The following is a 12,247-nucleotide window of genomic DNA, read 5'->3' as shown; positions in this document are numbered from 1 at the left end:
ACTTTATCTCACCGGCATTGGCAGCTAAGCTGGGTATACGTCCCAAGGAAATGGGACCAATTGGACAGGCTGATTTGGCATGCCCAGGACATACTGAACCTGTCACTCCCATTCTTGGCAAACTCTGTATGCACATTCAGAGCTATGTGGACACAAAGGAGTTCCATATTATACCTTTAGAGGGCTGTGATGTTCTGTTGGGTATTCCATGGTACCACACGAAGCATGCTATCTTGGATACTTACAATAGAACGATTACACTCTTGTACATAGGGGCAAGACTCATGTGTTAGATGTGAAGCTTAAAGGAGAGTCTATCCCAGTTGTTTTTACTTCTGCAATTACTTCTGTAATGAAAAATCATATTTCTGCATACTTGGTTTTTGCAAAGCAAGTTAATGAAGTTGACAGTAATATGTCTGTACTAGATGAAAGTAGAAGGGCTTTCTTGGATAAATTCAGTGACTGTTTCTCAAATTCGTTACCAAGAGAGCTACCCCCTAAGAGGCCTGAAGATCATACCCATAGATCTTATTCTAGGGACTAGTCCACCCAATAGGCCACCGTACAGGGTTAGTGCAATGCAGCAGAAAGAGATTATGACACAGGTTAATGAGCTTTTAGAGAAAGGACTAATTCAGCCCAGTAGTTCTCCGTTTTGTTCACCTGTGTTGCTAGTTCAAAAAAAGGACAGCTCTTAGCGAATGTGTATTGACTACAGAGCCTTGAATAAGAAAATGATCAAGAATAGGTTTCCGACTCCGAGGATAGATGACATTCTTGATCGATTACAAGGAGCAGGAATGTTTAAGATTTGAAAAGTGGGTTACCATCATATTAGAATCAGGCCGCCAAAGGATATTTATAAGACTGCTTTTAGAACGACATTTAGTCTCTATGAATTTTTAGTCATGCCATTTGGATTGACCAATGCTCTTCCTATGTTTAACAGGATGATGGATAGAATTTTCCGCCCTTATCGAAGTATCGTTGGCACATTCTTTGATGATATGATTATCTTTTCAAAGAATGAAGAGGAGCATAGAAAACACTTAGTTACAGTCTTTAATAAGCTTAAGCATAACAGATTGCTCATTAATGGCAAGAAGAGTGAATTCTTTTTGGAAGAGATTCACTTCCTTGGGCACATAGTTTCTAAAGATGGTGTGAAGATGGATCCTACAAAGATAGAAGCAATTGTCTCTTGGCCAGACTTGAAAACTGTTCACGATGTCCGCAATTTCCTTGGCCTATACTCTTACAATAGAAGATTTGTAAGACACTTTGTAGAGATTGCTTCTCCTTTACATGCACTTGAAAAGAATGATGTCAAATGGCAATGGACTGACAAAGAGAAATCAGCATTTAGATGTTTGAAGGGAAAAATGACTACACATCCAGTACCTATTTTGCCAGATCTGTCTAAGCCATTCGTAGTGCAGTGTGATGCATGTGGAAATCGGATTGGTGATATATTAATGCAGAATGGCCGAGTTGTGGCATACGAGAGTAGAGTACTTTCTGTCGTTGAAAGGACTTACCAAATTTATGAGAAAGAGTTATTGGCTATGATCCATGCACTTTCTAGTTGGAAGCACTATTTGCTTGGTGCTGATTTAGTAGTGCGAAAGGATCATCAAACAATTAGATACTTTCTCACACAAGCTAAATTGTCGAAGAAACATATGCATTGAGCAAATTTCCTATCTATGTTTCATTTTCAGATAGTGCATGTGGAAGGCAAGAAGAATGTAGTTGCAGATGCTTTATCTTGCAAACCACAGGTGTCAGTTGTTTCAATTTCTTATCACCATGAATTGGATGATATGAAAGAGCAATATGCTGATGACGAAGATTTCTTTGAAATCTATGAACAGTTGATCAATGGCCAACATCATGATCATTATGTGTTCAAAGAAGGCTTTATCATGTTGCATGGAAGACTATGCGTTACAAAACAGCTAAGGCCAAAAGTTTTATTAGAAAGTCATGCTCCACCGTGTGTAGGACATTGTGGTATTGATGCTACAGTCAAAGCGGTAGAGACTTTCTTCTATTGGCCAGCCTTGAGATCTAATGTTGATGCATATGTCAGATTTTGCCTTGTATGCCGAAAGGTCAAATTTGATAGACAGAAGGCACCACGGTTATTGCAACCACTACCTATTCCAAAAAGGCCATGGGAAAGTATTGCCATGGATTTCATTTTTTATCTTCAAAGAACTTCTTCAAGGAATGATGGAATCTGAACTATCATTTATAGATTCAGCAAATAGGCACATTTCATTTCTGTAAGGAAAAAGGTTAAGTCAGAACACATGGTAAAGATATTTATGCAAAATATCTTCAAGTACCATGGAATGCCACGGTCAATTGTCAATGATAGAGACCCAAGAATGACTAGCTTGTTTTGGAAAGCACTGTTTGAAAACATGGGCACTACGCTGAAATTTTCATCTTCTTTCCATCCACATATTGATGGACAGTCTGAAGAAGCAAATTCAACTATTTTAGATCTACTGAAGTGTTATGTTTCAAATCATAAGACTTCTTGGAAACACTACTTGCCATTGGTTGAGTATGCATACAATAATACAGTACACTCATCTACTGGCAAAGCACCTTTTGAGATTGTGGAAGGTGGAAAGAAATTGCCTCCCATTTTGCAGACAAAAGATAACATTTTTGAAGTAGATCGTTATGTAAAAGATTGGGAAGAAGCATATAAAAAGGTCAAGTATGCCTTAGAAAAGTCACAAGCTAAACAGAAAGAGTTGCTGATAGTCATCGTCGGGAACTCTTGTTCAAAAATGATGATTGGGTCTTATTGTGTTTTGAAAAGGCACGTTTGAGAAAATAGAAAGGCAAGGAACGTTTGTTTCCAAAGCTGAGTATGCGTTACTATGGCCCTTTTCAAGTCTCAGAGAAGATCAATGGCGTGGCATATAAGTTGAAATTACCAGAGAATTGGAAAATTCATAATGCATTCCATGTGAGTCTATTGAGGCCTTTTATTGGTGAAATGCCAGAAGATATGGTTTAAGAGGAACAGCTCGAAGTAGAGGAATTAAATGAGATTCTAGTTCCTGAGCAGATCTTGGCACATAAGGATAGAAAAGTGAAAGGTAGAGTTATAAGAAGATTTTTTGTGAAGTTCAAGAACTATTCACCAATGGATGCCAAATGGATGGAAGAGGCTGAATTGGCAGATTCGCCTCAGTTATTGCAACTTTACTGAGAAGCTTTCTTACTGGAATCTACAGTGACTTAGAATGCTTTTTGAAGCAATGTATATTCTCTATTGTACAATTGAATACTGCATCTCATTGAATAATGCACAATGTATGGTTTACACTTAGCATTAACATGTGTATCATTGAATGAAATCTCAGTGCTTTGAAGTATTTGTTACACTTCAGTTGAATGATTATACATGTTGTGACACTAATAGTTCGGGAATACGTGCTATCGCCCTGTGTTGCATCCGAAAACATGTATATTAGAAAGGCTCCTAGTAGTCATAGTTGGATATAGGATGTGATCCTCCACCTAAGTGAGACTTGAGCTTGCAATGGCACAAATGGTAGTGGGAAAACTCCTACCATCGCCCCGTATCATTTATTAGCAAGTGATACATGCGATGACACTAATAACATGGAGAATCTTGTTATCGTCCTGTGTCATCCGTTAGCATGTGGCATGCAATCAAGGTCACTTGCTTCTTTCAAGAGGGGGGTATGTCACCAGGTGGTGATACTTTTTGTAGTTGCTTTCCTTATTTACTTCTATAAATATTTTATTTTTCTTTTTTTCAATTGTTGCTTTTTACCCCTAGAGTTCTCTTGGAATAAGCCGAGATCTTTGCACGGACAAAAGAGGCAACCATTGGGACAAATTGAACTAATGGTTTGTCTGAGCCTTAGGACCAGTTCCATATTGATAGGCACTAAAGAATAGAATGCCAGTGGTTTGCAACTGTGTGCTTAGCCACTAGAGATGATACAGAACAATGAGCCTGGCCAAGACAGAAGATGCACATGTGAGAATGCTCACGGAATAAAAGTCACCGTAACTGAGCTACATTACACTTTCTAATGTGATTGCAATGATAAAAGTTGCTCAGAACAACTTGAGGAATGCAAGGGTCACCATCCCTAAAATTTAGGGAGTTACTATTTTTGAACCCTAGAATCTATTCACGTCATTATCTTCGTTTTTGCACGAGGATTAATTCTCTGGTCTATGCTAAGGTCAAATTTTGCACTGATCGTGGAGAGCTTTAGACCGGACAGCTTTAGACCAGAAGGTTTAAACGGGAAAATTGTTACATGTATGCCATGTGGCACAAATTCCCAAAAGAGAGAGAGCGTTCTAAAAAAAACATAATAGGCATGAGGGGCAGATTTGAGAGTAAAGTTTAGTGAAGTTTTGAGGAGTTGAGGGCAGATTGTTGCAAGTACATCAGCTCTACGGAGAGTACTTCTTCATATCTGACTCATATACGGAGGTAGAGCTCACTCCCTCTGGTCAACTCTCTCTCTATTCTTAGAGGAAATGCTCTGCATGATGGGTTGATTCCATCGAAGGTACAATTTTGTGTTTTCTTTGCACTTCTGCTGAGGCAAGAGCCTCACTATCCAAGTTCAGGAGCAATTGTTGGTTTCTCCAATGCATGAACTAAAGAAAGTGATGACCATGCCACACAGGAACAGGGTTTTTCAGCTCTGATTTAGTGTTGTTTATGGGACTGTTTTACTGCTGGAATGATGCCAGGGTAAAAGGGATGCTATTCTAGATATGCTGGACAGTAAGAACAATAAATACAGAGTTCTACAGACTGCAATTCTGCACTGGAATCATTGAGTTATGGTCACAGAAAATGCTTTCCTAAAAGGGATATTGTTCTAGATATGTTGGACAGTAAGAACAGTGAATGAAAAGTTCTACAAACTGTAATTCTGCCCATGAATCATTGAGTTATGGTCACAAAAAATGCTTTCCAAAAAGGGATGTTATTCTGGACATGCTAGACAGTAAGATCAGTAAATACCGAGTTCTGCAAACTGCAATTCTGCACATGAATCATTGAGTTATGTCACAAAAAATACTTCCCTTTTAGCAGACTGCAATTCTACACATGAATCATTGAGTTATAATCTCAAAAAATCCTTTCCTAAAAGGGATGTTGTTCTGGATATGTTGGACAGTAAGAACAGTAAATATGGAGTTCTGCAGACTGCAATTCTGCACATGAATCATTGAGTTATGGTCACAGAAAATGCTTTCCTAAAGGAATGTTGTTTTGGATATACTGGACAATAAGAGCAGTGAATACAAAGTTCTGCAGACTATAATTCTGCACATGAATCATTGAGTTATGGTCACAAAAAATGCTTTCCTAAAAGGGGATGTTGTTCTTGTCATGATGTACTGTCCTTATGCAGCCGGGATTTACTCAGATAAGATGAAAACCAACTGTTCACAAGCTATGTATTTTGGAACATTTCATTTTTGTAATTTTCCATCTTTTAATCGATAAAGAAATATTGAGAGGGGCACCGGTCTTCAAGGCCAATTTGATGTTGAGCAAGGGAGTGAGGTCTCTGTTTGTGTGTATGTGAGAAAAAACGAGGTATTAATTGAAGGAACTACTGCTTTATGTGAGTCATAGACCGGTTTCACCTAGCCTTTTGCTTTTATAATCACCTCTTTTTTAGTTACATCCATTACTTGCACTTCAAAAGCAAAATTCGCATCATACATACCTTGCACCAAATTTTGATGGAAAGGATGACATTGGATAGCTCACAGTTCCCAAATTAATGTGTCCTCTGTCAAGTAATGGTCTTGGATTTGCACCAATATAGATCTCCGAATGATGTGCAAGCTCATCCATGTTGTAGACTCAATCCTGTAATTTCGAAGGTGATGTGTGAGGTGGATCACAAGCACAAGGGCCCAATTTGTATCAAGCTTTCTACGTACGTGTGCTTGGTAGAACGCCTTTCTTTGGAGGAAGCTCTACCCTTCCATCTTCAGAGTGAAATTGATTGCCAATCCCTTGGAGATGATGGCATCACTCTAAGGGAGATTGCTTTGTTGAAGATGTAGACGACATCTCAAAAGGTGTTCTCACATGCTCCAATGTGTCAAGCTTTGTTCTTCATGGAAAGTGAGGATCTTTAGCTCTATCACACCTGAGAGCACCTCTGCTTTGATACCATGTAAAGAAACAATATGGCAAACACAAAGAAATGCAAAATGTACAACAACATGTAGAACATGATCATTTAATGCTAAATGAGAATAAGTGAATGAGAATCTAAACGATACGATCAGGGGCCTCGAACCTCCGTGTCTCAAGGAACAGGGCAGATATATATAAGGATGGTATTGGAGTGTGTCATACTCATGACAGATTCCAAAATGCAGCAGCAGCAGTCCACCAAACTGAGATGAAGATGTTGATGCAAAGAGGGAGCAGTGTGCAGTCCTCCACAGTCTCTAACAAACTCAAACGAAAATGGCAGGTGTAAACATAGGTACCAGCAGTAGAAACACAATACAGTCCACAATCTCTAATAAACTCTAAATAAGATAGCAGCTGTAAATGGAGATATCAGCAGTAGAAACACAATTGTGATGACATGGACAGCACATGTTGCAGCTGGGAGGAGTGATAACTTCTGGGCAGCCTGTTCTACAGAAAAACGCAAACTGCAATGTGATATCAACCAGCTGGAAGATGTATGCAGCAGCTGGCAATAGTTTAGGCAGCAAGAAGCAGGCTGGGACTTGCTCCAGATCAGGTCACCAGCAGGTCTAAAAAGCTCCTATGCAAGTCATGGCAGGCTGGCAGCAGCGGGACAGCAATCTGATGTGTCCTCCATACTGATAGTGTTTGTCCTCAAGATGGGCAGCAAGCTGAGATGTACCAGCAGTGGTTCCAAATGGGGTGTGGGCAGCAGAGTGAGGATAGAGGGCTGATGGCTGATGGCTGAGGCTGGGATCTTTATAAGAGGTGATCAATGCTTTTTGGGCCTATCCTAAGGAGAAATAACAAGGGATCCGTGCACTATAATCAATAATTTGTGGAAACCCTAGTATTAATGGCTCAACATGGGATACATACTAAAGGATAACATACCTCTAGTGTGGTGAATTGTGTGATGGGTGAATGAGGGTGTATGCAACAGATGGAATGTGTCATATAGGTGAGATGGATGGGATTTGTGAATGATTAGATGTACCAAAAGCAAAACCACCAGTATTATCAAAGTGAAAGAGAGAGATTACCTAATCGTCTTCCTCTAGACCCACCTCTATTAACATTCATATACTGCAATGAATTGTTAGCCTGCCTATTTAAGTCTGTCACTCGATCATCTTGTGAGCTCCATCAAAGTCTGACGCAGACATAGGAGCTCTGACTATGTTTTCTTAGGTTTGTTGGGCAGCTTAGTCTGTGCAGCCTTTGTCAGTCAGTTTCCAGCCCCTGCCACCTTCTGACTTCCCCAAGAGTGCCACGTCAGCCTGATCATTACCATGGCCCATGTCAGCATTTACACATTGTTCAGCTGCTGCCGACTGCATTTAATGCAGGTCAGCCCGATTTTTTTTGCCACAAACAGCTGGTCAGCTAGTTTTGCTGGTTTTCAGCTATCTATAGCTGATTTAGGCGTTTGACAGATCGCTTCTTCCTTTGCTTCATAGGTGCTCGTCAGGTGGCTGCAGTCTCCTCTATCTCCAGCGTGGATAGCAAGCTGCATATTCTCCGTCTCCATCACCATCAATGTTATTGTCATCATTTCAAGCTGATCTAGTGCCCTTACTAATGCCTTGTGTTGAGAAACCACTTCTTCAATTTACACACTTCATTTAGGGTTTCGCACTAACAGCCCCAAAAAGGGCTAGTGTCCACATTTTGGTCATTTCGTCAATGGACACCCACTCAGTGGTGCACCACCCTAGACAACTTATGCCCATAAATAGGTCATCACTTCATTCATTTTCACACCCATTTCAGTCATTCTTCACCCCCCTTCTTCATCATCCAACACTCTTTCCTTTTCTCTCCAGCCCTTCCCTTGCCCTCATACCCTTTCCGGCAGACATTGTGATTCGTGGCTCGTGGCTCATGGCTCGTGGCTCGTGGCTCGTGGCTACCTTCTACCTTCTTCACTCTGCTTCAAGCACCTTGTTCCATCATCAGGTTTTGCGATTTCGAGCTTCCCCCTATCTTGGCATCAATCCTACACAACTAGCAACACCATCTCCCACCTAGCAACCATCAAACAACCTACGTTTGGGACTTCACCTAGCTTCAGCATTCTCCACCTAGCAATAGCATCCTCATCATCAAGTGTCAACATTCTCCCTTGGCATCAGCTCCTCATTGCCCAAGCATTTGCATTTTGCAGCTTGGGGACTTCTCCATCATCTAGCGTCATCATATTCCACCAAGTGTCAACATCTAGGCTGCTTTCCATGCGTTGGACAGCTTCGACATAGTCTAGGATTTGCGCTTGCTCCCCCCACAGCTGGTAATCATCTTCCTCATCTTCGACGGCATTAGAGGACTACAGTTCGCTCCCTCAACAACTATCCTTCACCTTCTAGTGACTACTTCGATAGCCCACTACCCAGAGGTCTGCGTTTCACTCCCTTCACATTGCCAATTCCCCACACATGCTACCACCTGATTCAAACAAGACAGTGCAATCATCTTCTAAGCTTTGGCTCCACTGTATCAATTTTTCTTCTCATAGCATGATTCAATGCATCATCACTGTGTTCTTGTGTTTCTAAGTTTCTCTTCTCTCTCAATGTTTGCTGTACACACTATGTTTCTCCCCACAAACCCTATTGTCTCTCTGGTCTCCTAGTCATTTTTTTGGCACCGTGGGCTACGTGCAAGGATTGATCAAGCCACTCCTTTGTATTCAGCATTCTTCTTCAATTAGTGCAAATTTCTTTCCTTCATCTCTTAATGTATTTCTCTCTCTTTCTCTCCACGTTCGTGATTCTCTTCAGTTGCGTACTCTCACATGGTATCATCACCACATGAATCAAGGTTATCAAGAATACCTATACCCATGGCCTACACATTCAATGGAGATAACAACGAACCAGCAAAATATAAAACGTTTGTATCTTGCACGAATTGTTGTGGGGCTAAATAGATTGGATGTGGCATTGTTTCCATGTTGGTGGATCCTCTTCGGACTATGAGTTTTGGCTCCTCAATGACTTCAAATTAAGACTACAAGTCAACTCTCTCATGACTTTGCCTTGATATCTCTGCCTATTCATATTGAATGAGAACATACATTGACCTTGAGAGATACCTTCCAATTGAGGGGAAATTTGTGTTTGGTGTGGGAGAAAGTGGGTACCATTCCCTTAGAGCCTCTAGGGAGGGAGATATTAACACCAAGGTGATAGGCTCTGAGAGGAGCTACATTCGTATGAAGATTGAGACATCTCTTCTTGCATCTCACATGCTCTTGGTTGCCAAGCTTTCTTATCAAGGCTCTGATGTCCGTTGAGAGCGCCTGCCTCTGATACCCTATAAAGAAAATCTAGGGCAAACAAAGAGAATGTACAAAAACAGTGGAACACAATTCGTAGAATGTTCAATGAAGTGCTCCAAGCTGCAGGATGTCTGAGCTGACTCCGGGCAACAAAAATGCAGATTTGCTGGCTCAGATAGCAGCTCAATGAATGGCAGCAGAGAAATGGTGATGGCTGAGATGGCAGCTCCATGAAGAGCAGCAGAGGAAAAGTGATGTCAATATGTTGTCCACAAACAGCAGTTAAAAGCAGGCTGAGGCTGATCAAAACGCAGATGGCAGCAGTATGATGACAGCAGCGGCTGGTCAATGCTTATATGTGAAAACAATGGTGCAAATGGACTAGCAACTGCTCCGATCAGCAAGGCAAAGGCAGGCTGATGATAGCGACAGCTGGGTGAGCTTCCAGAATTGCTGGCAATGGCAGCAAAAGGCTGGGCAAAGGCTGGGACAGACTTTCAAGTTCCTTTGGGCTGCTGATGGCCTCCAAAGGGCCTGGGCAGCACTAGCAGGTTAGAATGATCAAGGATGAGCTAGGACACCCACTACATGCTCTATTTATAGAGGATTTTTCAGCTTTTCTCCTATTGTTCGAACATCAAGCCTTTTATTTTTAGTAATTTCTTTTTATTGCTTTTTTTGGGCTGTTTTAAGAGAATAAAATAGGTATTAATACATGTTAAATTTTTATTAATGCATGTCTTGACTCTTAATTTTAGTGGATCAACGCCCTTTGAATAGGAACATGGGAGGCAAAAAGAAGACTAAGGAACCCCACACAGTATCGAGAAATGCCAGGCCACTTACCACTTCAGCCGCTGCCTCCAAAGGCTAGGTGTATACCTAAACTTGACCCTGGTCTTTACAATACTCTCATACGTTATCACATTCACATCATCACGGGGCTATAATGTGAAACATAATCGATGTAATTCCACAACAAGAAAACACAGGACCATCGTTGCTGCTTGCAAGGAAAATTACAGAATTGCCTATTGATAAACATTGGAAGTTAACCGCTAAGTTTTTTGGGAATTTGGAAATTAGGACAGGCTAACCTCTGCATAGCTTCCCTTTTTCTTGATTATCTGAGCCAGCAGGCGCTCCCCAGGGAGAGCTCTCTCACACAGGACGATGAACCCGGAGTCCACCACCTTGCACACCCCCTTCCCCTTGAAAGCCAGGCTCTCACATTCCATCTCCAGCTGCTGGCCCTTTTTTGGAAATCTGAACTGTGAATCAGATGATGATGATGTTGTTGTTGTTGTTCCATTGTGGAGAGAATTGTTGGCCTCCAGAGCCGCTTGGATGAGCGCGTCTTCGGGTGACGCGACAGAGGACTGCATAGGGACTGAAGCAGCAGCTCGGGTGGAGAGATGTCTGGTTGCCTGTGAGAGGAAGTGGCGACAGGGCAGTATAGCATACTGGGTGGCCACCACCATAGCTTATGACTCTACCCCCCGAGAGAGTGGGCTGAATCTCTTCAGGCCTGCTGCCCCCTAAGGCTAGGCCATATTGGGTTTGGTTTTATTATTTATTTAGAAATGAGAGACCAAACGAGAGAGAGAGAGAGAGAGAGTTCTCTCGATTAATATAGTCAATATAGTGGCAATTGCAATTGTCTCAATTAAATATTACTTATTCTATTAGTTATAGTCAATTAATTAATGAGTAATCAATCGATTAATTAGTATAGTGTTGTGTAGTCGATTAGTAATATGAATGTCTCAATTAATGTAGTCATTACAGTCAATTAGTAATATAGTTGTCTCGACTTATATAATTGTTAATTAGTCAATTAGTTGCATCCATACATTAATGAGTAATTTGTTAATTATTTAACATGGTTGATTGATTGATTGCTATAGTTATTAATTATAATGGAGTTAATTAGTTATAGTGATTAATTAATTAATAATTAGTCTATGAATTAGTATAGTTATTAATTATAGCGTAGTCGATTGGTAATATTGTTGTCTCCATTAATATAGTCGATTTGTATTTAATGATATAGTTGTGTTGACTCAATATTAATTAGTTGATTATTTGTCAATTGTCAATTGTGTGTAAAAGCTATCATTTCATGCATATAAACTTATGCGAACTCCATACTCTACCATTTCACGCATGCAACCGAGCGCTTAGAGTAAACAAAAAACCCTAAGACTCGTTCTTGTTCTATGCACGTAGCTAACCCCTTCATCTCGTCCATGAGAAATAATACATGGTTAATTTTAAATCTTAGAACCTGGGTTTGATTCGTGTTCGTAGGGGTGTTTATTGCATTAGTCGCTCCGCTCGCCTCTCCCGCATTACCGGTACCAATGGTAGCTTTGGCACCTACGCTTCTCGCGATTTTCTTCTTGGGTGCCATTTCTACTCGAGGTTTGGGAAGTCCGGGCCTTAGCACCCTTCAGGATGATCGGTTCGGGAGGGAAAGGTCATGGAAAAGGGGATCCTTTGTCAATGAGGGGGTAACTTGTTTCCAACTCTCTTCCTTTATCTTTCTCCTTCTCTCTCTCTCCCTCTTAGCCTCTATGCTCTTTGTTCTAAGGCCTCAAGATGAAGTCTAACTACTTTGTTGTACCTAGCTAGTGTAGGGGTTAGGCAAACAAGGTATTGTAGTGAGAAACCAAAGAAAGGCAAGTACTTCCATCCCTCTTAATCGAGAAATT

General features: G+C 40.9%; 1 protein-coding gene across 6 annotated transcripts in view; it reads right to left on the bottom strand.

Moving 5' to 3' along the window:
• LOC148010868 (RNA methyltransferase family protein) overlaps positions 1 to 11,104 on the bottom strand; it is a 63,738-nt gene extending 52,634 nt beyond the window's left edge. For 4 of the 6 annotated variants that reach the window (XM_087672139.1, XM_087672142.1, XM_087672140.1 and 1 more), the window contains exon 1: positions 10,631 to 11,101. In XM_087672139.1, coding sequence (XP_087528265.1) covers positions 10,631 to 11,014 — 384 coding nt within the window. In that variant the 5' untranslated portion in view covers positions 11,015 to 11,101. Of the gene's footprint in view, positions 1 to 10,630 lie in introns of all 6 variants that reach the window. The other 2 variants (XM_087672144.1, XM_087672145.1) reach the window with 2 other exon arrangements.
• Between the last annotated feature and the right edge of the window lie 1,143 nt (positions 11,105 to 12,247).

This window comes from Lygodium microphyllum, chromosome 29, assembly GCF_053477565.2.
Source record: "Lygodium microphyllum isolate KBCC chromosome 29, Lygodium_microphyllum_v1.1.10, whole genome shotgun sequence".
Taxonomy (NCBI): domain Eukaryota; kingdom Viridiplantae; phylum Streptophyta; class Polypodiopsida; order Schizaeales; family Lygodiaceae; genus Lygodium; species Lygodium microphyllum.
The sequence above is the reverse complement of the archived record's forward strand: the minus strand, read 5'-3'. Positions and strand labels throughout refer to the sequence as shown.